Source organism: Eublepharis macularius, chromosome 17 (assembly GCF_028583425.1).
Source record: "Eublepharis macularius isolate TG4126 chromosome 17, MPM_Emac_v1.0, whole genome shotgun sequence".
In the NCBI taxonomy this organism is placed as follows: Eukaryota; Metazoa; Chordata; class Lepidosauria; order Squamata; family Eublepharidae; genus Eublepharis; species Eublepharis macularius.
In genome coordinates, this window is record NC_072806.1 from 6,494,068 (window position 1) to 6,514,463 (window position 20,396).

Here is a 20,396-nt window from a genome sequence, read left to right on the forward strand (position 1 = left end):
CCCTGGTAAAGCACATGGTTGGTGTGCACAAGGTTGCATGTGACACCTCGGGTTAATGGATCTCAAGTTGCAGGTATTGAGGGGTAGGTCTTTCTCGGCTCGAGGCCCTGGAGATGTTCTTCCAGTCAGAGAACGGAACAAAATGGACCTATCTTTGGGTTTGGTATAAAGCTGCTCTTTGGATGTTGGACTTGGTGCCAAAAAGAAGAGAAGCCAGCCTCGAATGGATGTGTCTGGAGAGAGCATTCTGCTACAGTCCAGTTACTTCTGCTAGCCAGTGTCATTTTATTGTGGTCTTTAGTCCTCACTGGAATCCATCTAAATCCCTGTAGGATTTGAATAATGTCACTGACTGTACACCACCTTGAGCAGTTTTCTGAATTAGAAAGGCAACCCTGGGCAAGCAGATATAATCAACATTTGATTTTTTTGCCAGAATTTCTTAAGCAAAGAGCGAAAAATTGTAAATGCAAAGAATTTATTGTTCATGTAAACTTTTTTCTTCCTGTCCTCACAGCATAAAACTGCCTTTAAACATTGATGTCCCGAAAGTCTTTGCAGCGTTGCCTGAGTTTTATGTGGAAGATGTTGCAGAATTTTTATTTTTTATTGTACAGTAAGTGGAAAATCTGACTTCTGAGAGAGTTTTGCTCATAGTTCTCCAGTGGATTGTGGGGATTGGCAATCTCTATTTAAAGAATGAAGGAGAAAGTGGGTTGCCACTGGCTTAAAATAGAGGGATGTGTGCTGTATTTCCCACTTTGGGGTTCTCTCAGAGTGCCTCTACACAGGATGCCTTGGTGCGTGTTCATCAAGTGTAGGGAGACACAATGTTAGCCAGGAAGCGTAGTTTAAAAAGTCAGAGCTGACAGAGATTGCTTCTCAGAGGGTTTGTTAATTTCATCTTCGCCTCCCTGGCAGCTCTGTCAATTTCTCCTCTCCAGTCTAAAATGGTGTGGGATTGCAACCAGAGGGCAGCAAGGAATGGAAATGAGCTGGAGCGGCCTTCCAGAGCTGGGCTTGGACATGGAAAGGTTATAATGGGCTGAAGTTTCCCTTCTGGCATTTCACAGCCCCTTCACACAGCTCCAGTGTATAGCAAAGCCTTTGCCCTGCAGCAGGCTCTGTATTTTTACCCTTCCCAGCTACCATTGCATCTCCCAACACACGTTCTTCACGTGTCAGATGTCTCGTGTAGAGAGACTCTCAGTCTCCTGTATTCCTTATTGCCCCTCCTGAGTACAACTGTCTGATAGCCTCTTTATCCCTCTGTCATGGACTAGTGGTTTCTGTTAGTAGCATCCTGCCCTAAGAGGGGCTGTGGAACCACAGTTCATGAGCTGTGTGACAAGGTGCTCCTTTGGAGTAGCAGGTTGTATGCAGGCAAGAATCTCCTTATGGTTACCTGTGGACAGATGACTAGTGCCAGGCTGGAGTGCAAGAAGGTAGCATTTGTGGGAGTTAACAAACGTTTGAACTCGTAATAGGTATTGTTAGCTGCTTGAGACTGTATGACTCCAGGAAGCTGCCTCTCATTTCTCCTTCCTTTTCTTCAGATACTCTCCTCAGGTACTTTACGAGCCCTGCACTCAGGACGTTGTGACGTTCCTCGTTGTGATGCTGTGCAACCAGAACTACATTCGAAACCCCTACCTGGTAGCCAAGCTGGTGGAAGTGATGTTCATGACAAACCCAGCTGTCCAACCGCGGACGCAGAAATTCTTTGAGATGATCGAGAACCATCCCCTTTCCACCAAGTTGTTAGTCCCGTCACTGATGAAGTTTTATACAGGTAAGAGGGGGACTGCCAATCAAATGGTTACTTCTATCCCAATCTGCTTTCATTCTCCCCTTACCCCTCCTTGAATAGGGTTGATGTCTCCTGATCTAGATGGGGCCTTTGTCCCCCCCCCCCACTTCTCTGTGGTAGCTTAAACTTTCTCCTCCACAATTGGCTTGAGCAAGCTGATTTCCTATCCCTTCTGCTTTTTCCTCCCTTTTAGTTTACTCTTTACATCCAGTACCTTCTGGAACAAACTCGTTCCCCATCAGGCTGTGTTTAGGGCTCCCCCCCATCCCCCGGTTAACTTAGAAAGCCTTTTCTGTCCTTGGGGAGTGCCCCAGTTATGCAGAAGTCCCCTCTCTTCCTGCCTGTGGCCTGGTTTTGCTGCTTTTCTGGTCAGCACAAACTGCATCTTTCCTGTGCATTTGCTGACCTTGATACTGAGTTTTCTCTTTGGCCGTTTGCAGATGTTGAGCACACAGGAGCCACCAGTGAGTTCTACGACAAGTTTACAATCCGCTACCACATCAGCACCATCTTCAAAAGCCTCTGGCAGAACATAGCTCACCACGGCACCTTCATGGAAGAGTTCAAGTGAGTTAGCCAGAGCTTTGGCACCATCAAGAGCCCACCTCTGAGGAATTCTGGTGCCTTAGACAGGGCCTGACCTGCATCTCCAGTTGTTCTCTGGCCTGGAACTGGTTCCCCGTGTACAGTGGGGCCTTACCAGTCCAGTCTTTATGACAAAAGCAAAGCTCTTAATCTGTCAGGGAACCAGCGTGATGTTAGTAGTCAGTGACAGACTAGGATCTGGGAGACCAAAGTTCGAATCACTACTCTGCCATGGAAGCTTGCTGGGTGACCTTGGGCCAGTCACACTCTCCGCACCTAACCTGCTTCACAGGGTTGTTATGAGGATAAAATGAAGGAGAGGAGAACAATATAAACTGCTCTGGATCCCCATTAGGACGAATGAAGTAAGGAAAGAAAGAAAAAAATATTTCTAGGATGCTATGTAAAAAGACTCACCCAAGTGAATTATTTTTCCTGATGCTGGAGGACCAAAAGAGAGTAGGATAGCAGTCAAAGTATGTATTAATCACTGGTATATGATTGGAATTGTTCTTTATCTTGGGAGTGGGGGACGGTGTTTGGGCGCTCTAAAGGCTAGCAGATGCCCCCCCCTGTGTTTTTGAGTGTGTCCATTTTCAGCATTGGCAAAAATACATATGAACATACAAAGCTGTCTTAACCTGAGTCAGACAACTGATCTGTGTAGCTCAGAGTTGTCTTCATTGGCACAGGCTCTCTGGGGTCTCAGGCAGGGAGAAGTCTTGCCCAGTTTCTGCCACCTGAGATCCATCCGTTGGAGATACTAAAGATTGAACATGGGACCATCTGCAGACAAAACAAGAACTCTGCCACTGGGCCATGTGTGTGTTTCAAGAGAATAGACTGATGTGGCCGATGTATGTGGCTAGTTTTCTGTAGCCAAGAGTCTTGAGGTTCCTTAAAGACTAAGGTGGCTACTCCTGTGGAAATCAGTGTTACATAAATTTATGGTTTGGCAGGAATTTGAACCCTTATCTCCTAGATCCAAGTAGCAGCAGTCTATCTGACCTTGCTCTATTGAAGTTGCTTCAAGAATCAATCTCCATTCCAAAATTTCTTTTCAGCTCTGGGAAGCAGTTTGTCCGCTATATCAATATGTTGATCAATGATACCACATTCTTGCTGGACGAGAGCTTAGAATCCCTAAAGCGCATCCATGAAGTGCAAGAGGAGATGAGAAACAAAGAACATTGGGACCTGCTGCCCAGGGTGAGGAACGGTCTCTTCACATGAATGATCCCCAAACTCTGTGCCAGGATGCACGGGTGTGATGAGAGAAAGGGGGCTGATGAGCAGCTGTGTGTACTGAAGGCCTGCATTTTGGAGGCATGCACTGCTCTGTGTGCCTTATTTTGAATCAGACCATTGGGCCATCAAAGTCAGAGTGGCAGCTGCTCTCCAAGGTCTCAGGCTGAGTTTTTTTCACATCATGTGAGCCTTTTTAGTGGAGATGCTGGGGATTGAACCTGGGACCTTTTGCTACAGCATCTCTCAACCACAGGCCACCTTGCAGCAGTGCCCTGCTTGTAGAACATAGTTCCCTCTCATATCCCCATGGTACATGTTTTGCATCTTGTGGGTGCCAGTTAACGATTGTCCTGCTTATCTGGGCTTCTAACGGCACATGGATTATCTTTCCCATTGTCTTTTTTACTGGTCTTTAAATCTGCTCTTAGGTGGATTATTCTGTTGTGCATTTGTCGGTATTATTTTTTGAAGAAATGTATTTCTGCTCGCCACCTTGAGTGCTTTCATGTCAGGCATACATTCTATTCATTTCTTTAAATATCCTTGTCCATAAAGCAAAGTCTTGCTTTGAGTAGACAATGTGGAGGATGAGGTGCTGAGAGGCATTTCAGAGTAAGCAGATTCGAATCCAGCAGCACCGTAAAGACCACAAGATTTCCTTGGAATAAACTTTCAAGAGTCAAAAGTCATTCATCAGATTTAACTCTCAAGAGCTTCTACCCTGAAAATCTTGTTTGTCCTTAAGGTTTTACTGGACCCCAGTCTTGCTCTTCTACTACAGACCAACACTGCTGTCCATCTGAAGCTGTTATTAGTTTGTATCTGTGTGCTGCGCATGTGTGTTCTCCTTTTACATGGGATTCTTTGCACGCCCCCCCCTTCCAGACTTGATCAGGTCCAGACCTATTTAGTATCAATAACGCTACAGAGGTTAGCATTCCCAGTGCCATCCTGCAGTCGCAGTGGAGTTGCCAGCTTTACTGTTCTGAAATGATTGAGAAGGGAATGAATGAAAATGTGTGTGCACCGATATTTCCAATGCAAAAGCAGGCCTCTGTCTTGCATCCGGAAAACCATTGTGTATCCCCAGGTATCAACGCTTGGGCAATCTTTTAAATACAAAACTCTTTCATGTGATCACCTTTTAATGTGATTGTTACTGCTTGTGTTTGGGGTGGACAGGGATGCGTTTGCTGTAGGAAGACGCAGCTGAAAACTGGCAATACTGGTTGTGCGCTTTACCCGGCGTACGGTGGCTGGAGGGTTATCAGCATGAGGGTGGTGAATACCTCTCCTTTTCTAGGACCAGCAACAGGCTCGGCAGTCTCAGCTGGCACAGGACGAGCGAGTGTCGCGCTCCTACTTGGCCCTGGCGACGGAAACTGTTGATATGTTCCATATCCTCACCAAGCAAGTTCAGAAGCCTTTCCTCAGACCTGTAAGTACAAATACAGAGTCCGGAATTCTGCACTTCAGTTCAGAACACTCCGGGTTTAGCAGTCGCAGGTAAAGCATTAGACTTGCACGGCTGTGTTCGCATATTGATTCTGTGGCTCACCCTCAGAGCCAGTTTGGTTGTAGTGGTTATGAGTGCGGGGCTCTAATCTGGAGAGCCGGGTTTGATTCCCCGCTCCTCCGCTTGAAGCCAGTTGGGTGACCTTGGGCTAGTCACAGCTCTCTCAGAGCTCTCTCAGCCCCACCCACCTCACAGGGTGTTTTGTTGTGGGGATAATGATGGCATACTTTGTAAACCGCTCTGAGTGGGCATTAAGTTGTCCTGAAAGGTGGTATATAAATTGAATGTTGTTGTTATAAGTATCCTAAGCTCAAGATCCAATGTCCTGTTGCTAGGGTAAAAGTCCCACTGGGCTTAGAGGGCCTGACTTCTCTGCAACCTTTTCAATTTTACTGGGTCTTGGGTGATACTTTAAAATGTGAGGTCTGGTTACAGCTATGACTGTTTTCTAATCTCTTAAGCATATTGTAGATGCATGGGGAGTTCTCTGCAGGTTTGCACTTTACTTCTCCATCCCCTTTTCAGCATTAATCGTGTAGTAGCATTAACGCTTCCATGAATACCAACTATGGGTCGCTTTAAATGAGAATCTGGAAACCAGGTTTTGAAGCTTGTTTGTGGACCCCAGGCAAAGGTACCCATGGCATGCATTAACCTCCGTGCACATGTAAACAGTATATAATGGTTTAATTCTGAAAAGGAAAGGAAGGAGAGAGCAAACATGTAGATCTGCAGAGTGTATTCAGTTGTCTAACCCATGGTTAGGGAATTGGGTATCGCTACAACTGCACAAAGCTTTGCATAGGCACAGTTGATTGTTGTGGCCTGCCTAGCCCTCAAGCTATTGATAAAACGAAGTCTGTTATCTGCAACGTCAGGTACATGGAAACCTAATTCTTGAGCTGCTTGCTATTGATAGCATTGATTCGGCTTTTGTTAAATGCTGTTTGCTCAGAACAGCGAAGCATAGAGGGCAACGATTCCATTCTCCATGTGGGTTAACAACTGTGGTTCCATCCTTTTCTGGCTGTGTTGCTTCTGCCTTTGTCCTTCCAGCCTTGGAGAATGGCAGTCTGAAAAGAACAATGCTTGAAAAGAGGGGGAAATACTGTTGGGCTGAAGAAAAGCAAGCCCTGTGATCCAGTGCTAGTTGTACAGAAGTGTCTTCTGTACAAGTAGCTGTGGATGCTTAGAAGGGGCAGAAGGATCCCTCTTTCACATTCAGTCTGGATTGGACAGCTTTCGAAATTCTGTCACACTCTAGTGTGAACAAGAAGGAATATTTGCAACCTAGCTACTTGTTGTTATTAGAATCTTACAGAGCAATCCTCTTAGGATTGTACTGTTATTGATGCTTGCAGGCCAAAGTAAACAAGACTTCTGTTTCCGATATAGGGGGCAGAGGGAAGGACTCGTGTTGGGTGGGAGGGTGGTGGGGATCTAACAGAACTGCCAAGAAGGAGAACATTGGCTTTCTTTCAGTTCCGTGTGTCTCTTGCATTCCCTGTCGGTTGAGCATGTGGCATTTATGGAGAACAATGAATTCTTCATCACGCTGTTTTGGCCTTCCAGGAACTTGGACCCCGATTGGCTGCTATGCTGAACTTCAACCTTCAGCAGTTGTGTGGCCCCAAGTGCCGTGACCTGAAAGTCGAAAACCCTGAAAAATATGGGTTTGAACCAAAGAAGCTTTTGGACCAACTGACAGACATTTACCTGCAGTTAGACTGTGCTCGCTTTGCAAAAGCCATTGCTGATGACCAGGTGAGTATACAGCCAACATCCTGGGCATGTGGCAAGATAGTAAAGGGATGGGAGAAAAGCCCCTTAGCCAGTTCTTCCTGATCACACTCTTGCTCATGCTTATGCCTTTGGGAATGCCCCTGCCAAAGAGTTCTCAGGTTTTCCTCTAATCCATGAATAAGGCAGAGAAGCTTTTGCAAAGCATTTACTGTTCTGGGGTGCTTTTGCCCCCCCCCAAAGAGTATGCAGAATAGCTAGATAGAATTCCAGATAAAACAAATGAAATAGGCCAGGTGTGCACAGATTAACCCAATCCTATTGTGATAAGGCGCTAGTTGTTTGCAATGTTAGGTGGTTGTCCAGAGGCCGTGACTGCACAGGTGAGATTGGAGTGTACAGGGTCTGTGAGTGCTGTAGATGTTTGAGAGCTGCTGGAGTGGCCTGCGAGAAGGAAAGGGAGGAAGAGAGAGAATCGGAAATAAGCTGCTGCCATCCACCTGTCCACAGCCCTTTCTGTTTTTAGCAAAAGTGTAGCCTCTTTATTCCCCCCCCCCTCACACACACAACCACTTTCCCAGTCATTAGGGTGTCCAAAGCTCCTTGTCTGTCAAGAGTTAACTTTCTGTTTGCTGTAGAGGCGCAACTTTGATACCTCCAAAATCAAGTCAATCAATTAGGCTACAAGCATCTTTACATACAGTGGCTGAGTTCTGGTTTATATTCTTTTCATTGCACTTTTTGACCACTTCTGTTGAATGAGTTACTTAATAAGAAAGTGAGCATTTCCTTTTGGAGAAAGCTGTTCTCTTGATTGGCCAGAGTATGAGAGGCAATCTTGGGCTAAAATTCCTTGTGTGTGTTGGTTCCTTTTTTTGAGGGGGGAAGACAACTTTAAAAAATGGCTGCAGTCGATACTCTTGTTTCTTGTTTGATTTGCAAAACAGTGTGTAATTTATAAAACCCCTGTCAGGCTTTGGCCGGGGTGTAGCTGCACAGGGCGTCGGTGTGCCTGAACTGTGGTCCTTGGCTGTGGACAGGGACTGCCCAGGACTCCACTCTGTGGAAGGAGGGGATGTATACATCACCCTTGCTCCCTCTCTACCACTTGCACACCTGCTCAATCTGTCAGGGTCCCTGCGGCATCCTCCTACTTCCAACCTTCCGCGGCTTCCACCCTCCTTGCTCACTCTTCCTTCTCTCCTTCATCTCTCTAGCTCTTCCTCCTTCCGTCCTCTCTCTTTCTCACTCTCCTAAGCTCCTCCTTCACAATCCACCCCGCCACATGGGTGGACTTCTCTTATATCCCTTCACCCATTCCTGGCTTCACCTGCCACCCACGCCCCCAGCACCCTAGCCACGGCTTTGGCTGTCCTAGGCAGCCACACCTGTGGTTGCTTTGCTGGCTGCCTTGGCTTCCTCTGTTAAGGGCCTCAGGCAGCCCCACTTGTCGCTGCTTTGCTTTCAGCCCCACCTGGTTCTAGCTGATTTCTTCTAGCCTGCCTGCATGGTCCTGTGCTGCCCTTCCTCTTATGCAGGTAAGGCTGCTGGCTGGCTGTCCCTGCTTCCTGGGCTTTCTCCCTCTGGTCTGATCCCCTCCTGGTTGTCCTCACTCTCCCTGCCCGGGTTCCCAGCCTCCCAGTGGAGGGTGGGGCTAGCTGGCTTCCACCTGCTTTGTCTAGCCCTCTGAGGCTTGGGTGCTTCTTTACCTTCCTCTGTTGCTGGCAAGTTTGGGACCTGTTCTGTTGAGGCAGCAGAGTAGCTGCCTTCTGGCTGTCCCCCACCAAAGCATATACTGGGCAGAGTACCATGTTGTCTTTTTTCCCCTTGTCCCTTCTGGGTTGGCATTAAGGAGCTAGTACACTGTGTTGATAACTGCAGTGCAGATAAATCTGTATTGAGTATTGGAGTGATGTGGTGGAGCTGATCTGGAAAAAAAACACACCTTGAGAGAGCAGAAATTGTCGTGATTTGCTGTGCAAGTCATACTGTTGTGGGTTGACTTAGAGAGACTCTGTACAGTACTAACAGATACATAAGTGTGATTTCTACTTCTGAGGGTCAGAATGTACAGATAGATTGTTGTCTCCAGAATCAAAATAATTTCCTTCAGTACATTTTGGTTGCTCATTATTTGTCTGTTCTCAAAGCTATCAAGGGTGCCTCTCTTTCTCCTACACACCACACAGTAGCCGCTTGAAATTGTTTCAGGTAACTGCTGTCCTGGAATCTAAGAGCTGCCCTTTCCTGCAGTGACATTGCATTGAACTGGCAGGCTCCCAGCAGGTGCTAGCTTCTTTATGCTATGATTCCCGAGTGCAGGATTTGTGGAGTTAACACAGTGAGGAGGCAGAGAGAGAAGGAGACTGATTTCTTGCTAGCGGCCTCCGCCATATCATTTAAGCATGCAGAAGCATATGGTGCTGACTTATTGCATAATTGGCTGACCTCATGTATGGATCACTTGCCTAGTTTAGGAAGAGAGTGATTGCCATCTGCTGTTCGGTATCCTGCAGCCAGATGCTTCATGGAGGTTCTTCCTCCCTGATACTCTTAGGTCAGAGAGATTGTGTGTGTGTGTGCTGCAGTCCTGTGAGAAAAGGCAAATAATATGTACTGAAAGTAGAATGCGGTATGCAGTTTCTTGGCTTTCCCTTTCTTGACTTTTTTGAAAGGAAGTGCCTTTTGTGTCCTTGACCCTTCCATGACTTATCAAAAACCCAAATGAACATTGCAGTATAGTGAATGTGGCAGAGTAGAGTTTAAATAAAACAGGGAAAAGTACAGCAGGAATTTTGCTGTACTATTCACTGAATACAGGATTTTCTTTTAGTCCCAAGGATCAAGCATCCTAATCATAAATGACTGGGAGGTTGCATGCGTGAGATCGATCCCTTCTGCTGTGCTATTGTGTCACCGGAGCTACTGCCCTGCCCACGCTGAGCCGTACAGCAGCTTAGCAGTGCCGTGTGACTGACAAAAAGGTTGTTTGCTCTGTTTGCCACCCAGAGGAGAACTAACCTCACCATGACAGAAGTTTAATGATTCAGAGAATAACTAGAACTATGTGACTGATGCTGACTCCAGTTAGAGGAAGATTACTTAAGCTGAGATCTAATTGATTGATGCTTAAAGCTGTATAGGCAGGGGTTATAACTCCTGATTAATAGTATCTTGAGATGGGGTAGGATGCAAATATGAAGCTCAATAAATGTTTTTAAGGGCTGGTTTTCTGGAGCTGCTCTGCCCTTGAGAGAAGCCACTAGTGAGGAGCATTGCTTGAGGCTTCAACGTACACCTTAAATTAGGGTTTTACTATTTAGTTGATCTAACTAATTTGATTAAAATTTAAATCTTTTAAGATACTTCTGGTTAATTGAGGCCACAGATTCATTGTTTTTAATACAGTTTTTAACTACTTTACAAATACAAATGCAGGAGTTCTGCCCTGTCTTGGAAGAGGTATTCTGTCTTCTTTCATGCATAGGGAGGAATGCCTCTTCCCAGATGATGCTTACTGTTGCACATGTTTGCATTATCTAAACATGCCACAGACAGCAGGTATCCTCTGAGAAGGTTCATCCCTCCTTTTCACAACTGGAAATGCTTCTTCTAAGAGGGAGCCTGCTGTGACATGCATGAATCATAAAACTAGTACATGTATTTCTTTTAGAGGTATAACTTGTAGGCAGATTTACAGACTTAATCAGTTAAAGCAGTGGTTCCCAGCCTTTTTGGTATGGTGACCCATTCAGAGCTAGTCCACGAAACTGAGAAGGCAGATGCACTGAGTTGAGGAAATGTAGGAAGATGGCAGATTTCAGCAAGGAGGTGGGCGGCAAGCGGCTCAGTGCAGTACATCTCTCACAGCAGGCAGAGGGCAGTGAAGCCCTGCCTGAGGCTGGGCAAGAGGCTGAGCTGCTAAAGAGCTGTTCCAAGACAGAATCTATGCTCGAGCATGCCACTTTCTCTCCTCTCATTTTTCCACGTGCTGAACGACTTCTGCCCACTCTCCAGCCTTTCCCCCCTTCTTCCACCAACGATCATAAAATTACTAGTTGCCAGACAGCCCCCTCCCCATTATAGTTGCAAAGGGGGAGGATAACATGAGAAGCTAGAAAGGAAGGAGAGGAGAGAAAAAGAAGGTTGTAAAGGGCAGGAGCTGCCATTAAGGTTGGCTGGCCGGCAACCCACTTTCAGAGGTTTCGTGCCCACTTTTGGTTCTCGATGCACAGGCTGCGAAACATTTGAGTTAAAGCACTCAACCTGTGACAGTCCTACATTGTATTCAGATTTTTAGCTCACCCTCTCCACTGAAGGCACAGAGTAGGTAACAACACTTAAGATTCTACATCTAACCATTATTACAGAAGCAATGGAGGAATTACTCTTAAACAGGAAATGGAGCAGAGCTGGTCAGATAGGATATTTGCCCTTGACTATCCTTCCCCTCCTAGCAATAATGCTTGAAATTCAGAAAGGGCCAACCTCTTTGAGAGGTAGCTTAGCAGCCCAAATGGTATTTACCAGTCTTATTTGGTTTGCAGAGGTCCTACAGCAAGGAGCTATTTGAAGAGGTAATTTCAAAGATGAGGAAGGCTGGAATCAAGTCAACAATAGCAATAGAAAAATTCAAGCTGCTGGCAGAAAAAGTGGAGGAAATTGTGGCCAAGAACGCCCGAGCAGAAATTGACTACAGTGATGCTCCTGACGAGTTCAGAGGTAAGTAACTCTGTTTCTTAGGTTTACCTTCAAAGTACACAGTTGTGCTTGTGACAGTGAATAGCTGAGGGTTTTTTTCTCCGAGCCCCTGCTTCTTGGAGAGGATGTAGTAGGTGAGAGCTGTAATTCTTAGACCAGACTTGCTTTTGCCTCTGCAGATCCGCTCATGGACACGCTGATGACTGACCCTGTTAGGTTACCCTCTGGGACCATCATGGATCGATCGGTCATCCTCCGGCACCTTCTGAATTCCTCTACAGACCCCTTCAATCGGCAGACACTAACGGAAAACATGCTGGAGCCAGGTACAGGAGGCAGGCTGTTGGGTCTTCCATGGAAGAAGCAAATAGCTTTCTTTTTAAAACAACTCGCTTTTTAAAAACATATAAATAAGAAAGTAAGGTTTGAGCTTCACGCACCTTCTTTGTGCACAGGTTGTTTAAAGCACTTTTTTATAAAAATGATTTTGTATGGGGTTCAGCTAGCCAGGTCTGTTGTAGGTTCTCTTGTGGGGGTGGGGGGGAGAGGAATTCCTCTGCTAAATTCTGCATTCTATCTGCAACACAGAACTATTTCCCCCTTTTAGCTTATTATTTAGGTATGTTGTTTATGTCATGTATAGTCCGCGTTTTTCAGTGAGACCCAAGGAGAATTACATAGTGTGAGGATAGCACAGTGAATATCAAGACCATTTCTATAAACAATACAATAGGGTATATAAACGTGAATTTACAAAGACATAACGACAGCAAAAATCCAGTACAGAGCAGAAGAAATGCTGATGCTGGGTACTCATTGGTTAAGGCTTAATTAGGTTTTTAAACAGCAAGTTTGGAGCTGTTTGTGGTCAAAGTTGGTATCAGTGAAGATTCAGTGGGTTGAAGATCTGGGTTCCAAGAAATGCCCACACTTGGTTGTAGTGCCCGAGAGGGGCAGGGGTCCCTGTGCTGGCTTCAGGGTGGAAAGGACTTGTCATCCCTCCTTGTAGATGACAGTGGGGGAAGTGCTTCTGGTCACACACACAAGGCTTCTGTTGTAATTGTGTTACAAGCAGGCCTTTTCTTCAGCAGGAAAGCAGTGGAACAGAGTTCTGGAACCTCTTGAAAATGGTCACATGGCTGGTGGCCCCGCCCCCTGATCTCCAGACAGAGGGGAGTTTAGATTGCCCTCTGTCTGGAGATCAGGGGGTGGGGCCACCAGCCATGTGACCATTTTCTCCGAGGGCAACCCACTGAGTTCCAGCACCTCTTTTCCCAGAAAAAAAAAGCCCTGGTTACAAGTTTCGAAATATTGAAACTTTGGGTGCACATGAGAAAGTATGTTAGAAACATGGAGAAGGGGGCAGTTTCCTTGGATCCAGAGATAGAAGGCCAGTGGAGAACCCATGTGTATGGCAAGTGATTAGGGTGTCTGATTAGGACTGAGAAGACCTGGATTCAAATCTCCACTCACAGTGAAGCACAGAGTAGCCTTGAGACTATTTTGTCTCTCTGTGTGTGTCTCAGCCTAATGTACCTGACGAAGTTGAGGATAGAATGAGATCAGGAAGAATCCAAAGTTCCATAGAGGAAATGTACTGCTACAACTCACAGGATCCATGTTGCTATGTTAAGAGCACTTTCAACCCAGATGGTTGTCAGCCATCCAACTCACCTTGCTGTAGCGGCCCTGTTTGCAAGATATCTGAACTTCAATTGCTGTTGCTTAGGAGCATCCTCTTTAACACAAAGTTTTCAAAAAGCAGTGATCGGCTTTAAACCCACTCTCTCTCTTTTTTTTTTTTAGTGCCAGAGTTGAAAGAGCAGATCCAGGCCTGGATGAGAGACAAACAAAACACAGACCATTAAGTTGCCCTTGCGACGTACGCAGAGATCAGCTGCCAAGAGCAGGATGAGGGATCAGGATATGGGATGTGGCGATACTTCGGAAACTGAAGCTGGGTTGTAGTTCACGGGCTGCCTGCCACCAATGACTTAAAGGCACGTGGACAAAGGAGGAAAGGAAAAGGAAAAGCAGCTTAATTCTTGTACATATATTTAAGTGATTAAAAATGGCGGTCAATAGCATTGTGCGGGATAAGTTAGGACGTTGCTCTTGTTACGAAGCAAAATCCTCCATCTCATCGTTGGGGTTTATACGGCTGAGTTCTCTTTAGCAACAGACAAGTGGATCAGGGCAGCATATCCTCAATGCATTTTTTTTTAATATATGCCAGATCTCCGTTAATTTGATTGTGGTTGAAACCTTGAACATTTTGCTGCTAATGTAATCCTATTCTCTCCCCACCCACTCCATTTCTTCCCATCACCTCTTCCTGCACTATTCTTTCTTTTTTTTTCTTTTGTAACGTGAAGAAAATGTTCCCAGTATATTAAAAAGGAATCCTTCTCTGACCCCAGGAGAACATAATCTTGAAAAGATAACTGTGCCTGCAACATGTTAATCTTGGGGGGGGGATCATATTTTTTTATTAAACATTTGTTTATTTTTATTTGGTAGGCCATACATAAGAGTAATTCAAAATGGCAAACTTGCTTTTTCCTCCTCCTCCTCCCTTTTTTTTTTTTTTGACACATTGATTTTAAGTTTGGACATGTCCCTTTTGTCTTCTGTGGGAGATTTGATGCTCTGGCGTGTTTGTGTGTGGGTTTTTTAAAAGCCTTGAAATAAGGAATATATTGCAACAGCTGCCGCCAAGAAAAATTGGTGTGGAGTAACAGGACTTCATTGACAAAAAAAGATATATATATATATATGTGTAGCTATATATATGAAATTCTTAAAACCAGAGATTGAATAAGCTAAGTGATGGTATTTCTGATTCTCTTCAGAGCTCGTCATCTCCAGTGGAAAGGGTGGGTGGGCACGCAGCTGATCATTTTATTCTCAGAGCCTACCAGTGAAGGCGGGAGGTCCATTTTTATGTTGCATTCAAGTTTGTATCCATGGCTTGGCCTTACCAAAGCGAAAAGGGTGCAGAAAAATGTAGACTTGCTTTTTTTTAAAAAAAAGAAACTATAAAAAGACAAAACATTTTTGTATAACTGCCCCCTGCTTAAAGATACTTGAATTTCCTTTTTAAAAAGGATTTGAAACCACAGTGTTTTAAAATGAAGCCTGACAAGGAATTTTTTTTCTTTTTTCCCCCTGCTGACAGCGTCCTATATTCAGTTCCTGATTCTTGAACTACAATAAATGGTGATACACATTCACAAAAACAATCTTGTCGGTCTTTTCTTTGTGTGTACTGGGCAATGGGATGGAATATTGGATCGGGGTTTGCAAGTATCAAAAGTTCATCCAGACCAACCGCTTTTGCCAAAAGGCAATCCCCCTTCCTCCACCACCAATCCTCGAATTACGTAATTGAAATAACTGCCCGTAATTGTATTTATTTGGGTGAAACATTTGTGTTCTGCGTTTCCAGTTGGGTTCCACTTCGGAGAGCTGGTGTAGTGGAGCAATGGTCAAACCCAGCTATGAAGCTCAGTGAGGGAGCATGGGCTGACCAGTCTCTCTCAGCCTAACCTAAGAGAGAAGATAAAGTGGAGGAAGGAAAAGCCATGTATGATCCCTAAATTCCAAGGAGTAAGGGTGGGATCAAAATGCGGTGGTTCAAGCAACTTACAACAAGAAAAACAAACAATAAAATCGTGAATATAGGCATGTATTGAATTACAAGAAACAATGAGGGATAGTGACTTGAATGGTAATGAATGATACAGCTTTACTAATAGCATTCCTTTACAATGTTTTACTTTATAGGTACCATTTAAGCTATTACATCTTTCCAAAGATTCTTAGTTTGTGGTGGAGGATGCAATATATCTGGCTTAGGATTTTCATGATCAACAAATGGTTGTCAAGCTGCAAACAGGAAAAAACACACAAGAAAACGGAAACTTGAGTTGATTGATTTCTTATGTGTCTCATCTGATGTGTTATCCTGCAATACTAGTCTCCCGCCTGATTATACCACAATTAACTGTGTTGTGAATTTCCAGTCTTGGAATATTAACTTACACTGCAAGGATCGTATTATGTTATGATCCTTATTATTAAAGGTCTATATTTCAGTTTACTGTTCTCTACTGGAAAGAGACCCAATAGAGCTAATTTAAAGTTTGGAATTAAATTTAAATTTAAAATTGTATGAATTTAGTTTTTTAAAAAATGTGATCCACTTACCCTGCATTTCCTCTACCCATGTGGTTAATGGGCATTGTAAATTTGACTCGGCTTTGTCTGAGTCAATAGATGTCCATAGGTGGTTATGCCCTTTGTATCCCCAAACAGTGAGATGTTTGAGGGGCGTTGTTTAACTCTAGTTCCCTATGGCTCTAGATACTTAATGGAATTTTGTAGAATCGAGAATTGTTCTTTATGCACACAAGAAAATACTGCTCCTTCCAGCTGGGAGAGGAGTTCACTTCCCCCAGCACCAAAAGGCTGCTTGGACAGAGCTATTTTCTAACATTTGTCCTATTGAAAGTTACCTGTACTTGTTAAGAAACGTTACTATCCCTTCGTTGTTGGCTATTGCTCCCCTGAGTCACGCCACTTTCATCCAAGCCAACAAGATGATAGAATCATTTAATGTAAATTCACAGTAGTACTTTCTCAAAATGAACACGGGGGGGATCTACCCACCTTCTACCTGCTTGAATAAATTGACCGTAGTTGCTTTAAATGACCCCTTTTAACCCTCCTGCCGCGTCCATGCTTTACAGCCTTTTGGTTGATTCCAAAGACTCTAGACCAAGCCTTTCTTGGTGCAGGGAGCTTTCATTTGGAACCTGCCTTTTTAGCCATACAAATGGATCGTGTGTTAGAGGAAGGCTCTACCATTAGCAGTACAGAACCTTTAAATCCACTCTAAGAGCTAAAGGGAGGTTTTGTGTAAACCCGAAATATCCCTGTTCTATAAACAGGATCCAGTTCTTTAAATGGAAACTGCTACGTCACAAATAAAAAGACAGCCTTTTAAAAATCTTTTAGGTGGGACAAACTGTGTTCCTGGTTCAGGTGATGCATCCCCTGAGTTGAATCCAGACTAAATCGGCAATTTCCACTCATTGTAGACCCTCGTGTGTCATTCCCCTGGGTCCCCTATGCCTCGGGAGCTATTATTTCATGGGAGATCAGTGGGAGGCAGGGAAGCTCTGTTCTGCTGATGGGAAATTTAGCCTGGACCCAACTCCTTAAGAATTTTTGCAAATACATAAAAAGTAGAAAAATAAAAAGGTCATTACAGGGGCAACTAAATTTTGAGATCACGAAAGAGAGAAATTAAACAAGGCAATGCCAAGCCAGGTTGAGCACTTAGCAAATGGAAGGCATGGAAGTAGCTGGAGTTCTGGGGCAGACGATTGCCACAAATCAATAGGCAGCATAAAATAGAAATTGAGACACCATAAATATTTCAAAGTACTCAGCTATAGCTTTAGATAATACAGTAGAGTTGCTGAACAAAGGCCTGTTTTAATATTCATGTGAAAACAAAGAGTTATGAGCATGGCGGAGAGAGAAACGAAAGCTGCCTTGCTGGATCTGCAGACCTTAGGATGCTCAGCTGGGTGTCTTTCCCTCTTCCTGCCAGGAAGAGCCAGAGCTAACAAATCACTTGGAAGAGGACATTTTCTTAGTGACAATTTTCACTTCTGGCACAGTGTCGATTAGTTAAAAAGAAATCAGTTTATTATGGGTGATCCACTGCCTGAGTCACTGATATTGACTGTATTATCAGGGCCGGCTCCAGCGTAGCTGGCACCTGAGGCAGCTTAATGGCTGCCTCTGTGTGCATGCGTGCTGGGCTGTGTGATGACATTACCGCATGTGACGTCATCATGCAGGGCAGGTGCATATACGGGGGGGGGGGGCTTTCCAGTTGGCAGGGAGAGCCGCCTATCAAGGCTGTGTGGGCTAAGATTGGTGTTTCCAATGGCAACAAAAGGTCTGCAGACATTCTGGGCCTATGTTGCCCAGGGAATCAATGGATCGGCGCCGTCTGGCATCACAAATCATTCACGAATCGAACAAATTGGCCCAAAAAGTCGTGAATTTCGTGAAAACTACAGCCCCATGAAATGCGTTTCATGAAACACGAATCAGCCCGATTCATCATGAAATTTGATTTGTATTTTGATTTGTGCCTGTCTATCCAATTTTACTTATTCACTTATTCATTAAAATATTTATACCCTGCCTTTTATATGTGGTTCAAAATGGCTTACAGTTCCCAACATTCAAAACAAAGAATATGGCAGGGAAAAAAACCCTCCCAGCAAAAAAACCCCTAAATCCGTGGAGGTTGGGACTGAGTTTCCTTCATCTGATGAAAGAGGTAATCTATGAAAGGAATACGTTTATATACTTAATTCATTTACATCATCAATTCCGTGCCTTCCTCCCCAGTGGAGACCCAACACAGCTTACAAGTTCTCCTATAGGTTCGTGTGTGGGTGACTCACCCAAGTGAGATTTCATGGCAATTTGAACTGGCCATTTTGGAAGTCATTAATTCATAGGGTCACCATAAATTGGAAGTAACTTGACTATAACACACATTCAGACATTCTAGTCTTCCATTCTCACCACTCCACTATGCTGGCAGTGTAAAATGTGCAGCTAGATCTTCTTAATATTATTTTCTATAAAAACTAACACAGCCACACTTGAATAATTGATTGAAAGATCCACTTTTGGGATACATACAATGGCCAGTGGTACAATGGTTGCTGTGGGAAACAGATTGTTGGACAAGATGGACCATTGGTCTGATCCAGCATGGTCTTATGTACTTGTACACACAGTGGCCAGTGGCACAACAATTACAGGATGAAATAAGTGGCAGGAACTCAGCTGCCATTGATCTGTGACCTTCCCTTCTCTTCCAGTTCCAAGTGCCTCAAGTTGTGGGCATAACATGGTTCAGGAACTATGTATGGATGTGAAAGTTGGACAGTGAAGAAAGTAGACAGGAACTGATTCATTTTAAATGTGGTGCTGAAGGAGAGTTTTATGGATAGCACGGACAGCCAAAAAGACACATAAAGGATTTCTAGATCAAGCTGAGCCTGAGTTCTCCCTAGAAGCTAAAATGACGAACTGAGGTTATCGTGCTTTAGTTACATCAAGATAAGACAAGACTCTCTAAGTCAACAATGCTAGGAAAAGTGGAAGGCAGTAGGAAAAGAGGAAGACCCAATGGCTTGACTCAATAAATGAAGCCACGTCCTCCAGTTTGCAAGATCTGATTAAGACTGTTACCAATAGGACATTTTGGAGGTCTTTAATTCTCATAGGGTTGCTATAAGTCTGAAGCAACTTAACAGTGCATAACACACACACACAAATCAGGAACTGGAGGCTTAAACTGAGCCCACCACTGAAGAAGACTGGCTGTCCCTCTAAAGAAGTGATGGGTGATTGTGCAGCGATGGCACTTGCTGGCAGCTCCCTTCAACTAATTTCTCCGCACCCTCTGAGGAATTTGTTTCCAGCTTTTCCTCTAAATGTCTTTGTCTAGTGGATGGTATTCTTCAAGCATTTGATGTAGTGAACTCTGGTTTTATGAAAGTTTTCACTGGTTACATCTGTTGTGCCAGAAGAATTGGTTGCAAACAGCCTCCCCATCTGCTAAATATCATGCTGGAGGGCTAGTGGGGTGTAGTGGTTCTAGTGTCAAATTAGGATACAGGTGACCCAGGTTCGAGTCCTTGGTAGCTTGCTGGGTGACCTTGGACCAGTCCCACATTCTTGGCCTAACCTATGTCACAAGGCTGTTGTGAGGGGAAGGGGAAAATTTTGTAAGCCAAGGGGGAAGAAAAGTGGGCTGTAAATGAAATAGATACAAGTAATTAACCAATAGTGGTGGCAGCAAGGACACTTTTCAGCCTTAGGCTGATAAATCTGAATCTTGGCTGCATTTTGTTTTGAAACTGGTTTTATATTTGATCTGCATTTCAAGTGAACCCCCTGAAACCCAGTTTTAGTGGGAAGATGGGAATAAAAATACGGATGGGGGGATATACGCACAGTGTTATTATTATCATCACTATTTTCCACATTCCACCAGCTGTTTGAGCTGGAATATTTGGTCCCTCATTGACTTGGATTTTGGTTGTTGTGGGTTTTCTTGGCAAGACCACGGCAATACAGTCCGGAAAACCCACAACAACCATCGTTCTCCGGCCGTGAAAGCCTTCGACAATACATCGACTTGGATTTTGTTCAAGAATCTAGGAGTATTTTTATTATTGTTATTCCACAGTCCGCCAAAAGTTGGGGGTGGATTTTTTGGTCCCGTTATTATTATTAATGATAATATACTAATGGCAGATAGATGTGCTCAGATGTACGAGCAGCGTAATGTACGAAGTATGGGACTTTCCTTCAGCTTGCTAGCCGAAGGCGGCGCCCTTGCCCCTCAAAAACCCACCCCTTGCTTCTTCCCTTCGTGACACAACAGCCGACAGAAACGCCAGCGCATCCCTTTTATAGGGCCTTGCGGAAGGATCCTTTGGCTCCTGTTTTTTTCATTCTCCGCAAGGAGGAGCACCGACATATTCTTACGCAGCCGGGTAGAATTCCTCGGAGCATCCTTCCGAGCGAAGCTGAGAGAATTCCTTTTTCGAACGCCAATTGGCTGGCTTCCTTACCGCCGTCCCACCTTCCACGGCATTTTCCCTTAATTGGATTGGCCGACTGACGAGCCGTGATTGGCAGGTCCCTCCTCCCTCGTTTTTATGATGGACGTGAACCACGGACCTATCC

General features: G+C 44.6%; 1 protein-coding gene across 3 annotated transcripts in view; it reads left to right on the forward strand.

Annotated features, from left to right (window-relative positions):
• Window positions 1–14,842, forward strand: part of UBE4B (ubiquitination factor E4B) — a 54,620-nt gene extending 39,778 nt beyond the window's left edge. For all 3 annotated transcript variants that reach the window (XM_055001718.1, XM_055001716.1, XM_055001717.1), the window contains 9 exons: window positions 518–616; window positions 1,557–1,792; window positions 2,251–2,377; window positions 3,460–3,604; window positions 4,947–5,081; window positions 6,732–6,923; window positions 11,447–11,621; window positions 11,780–11,926; window positions 13,407–14,842. In XM_055001718.1, coding sequence (XP_054857693.1) covers window positions 518–616; window positions 1,557–1,792; window positions 2,251–2,377; window positions 3,460–3,604; window positions 4,947–5,081; window positions 6,732–6,923; window positions 11,447–11,621; window positions 11,780–11,926; window positions 13,407–13,468 — 1,318 coding nt within the window. In that variant the 3' untranslated portion in view covers window positions 13,469–14,842. The remainder of the gene's footprint in view (window positions 1–517; window positions 617–1,556; window positions 1,793–2,250; window positions 2,378–3,459; window positions 3,605–4,946; window positions 5,082–6,731; window positions 6,924–11,446; window positions 11,622–11,779; window positions 11,927–13,406) is intronic.
• Window positions 14,843–20,396: the final 5,554 nt, after the last annotated feature.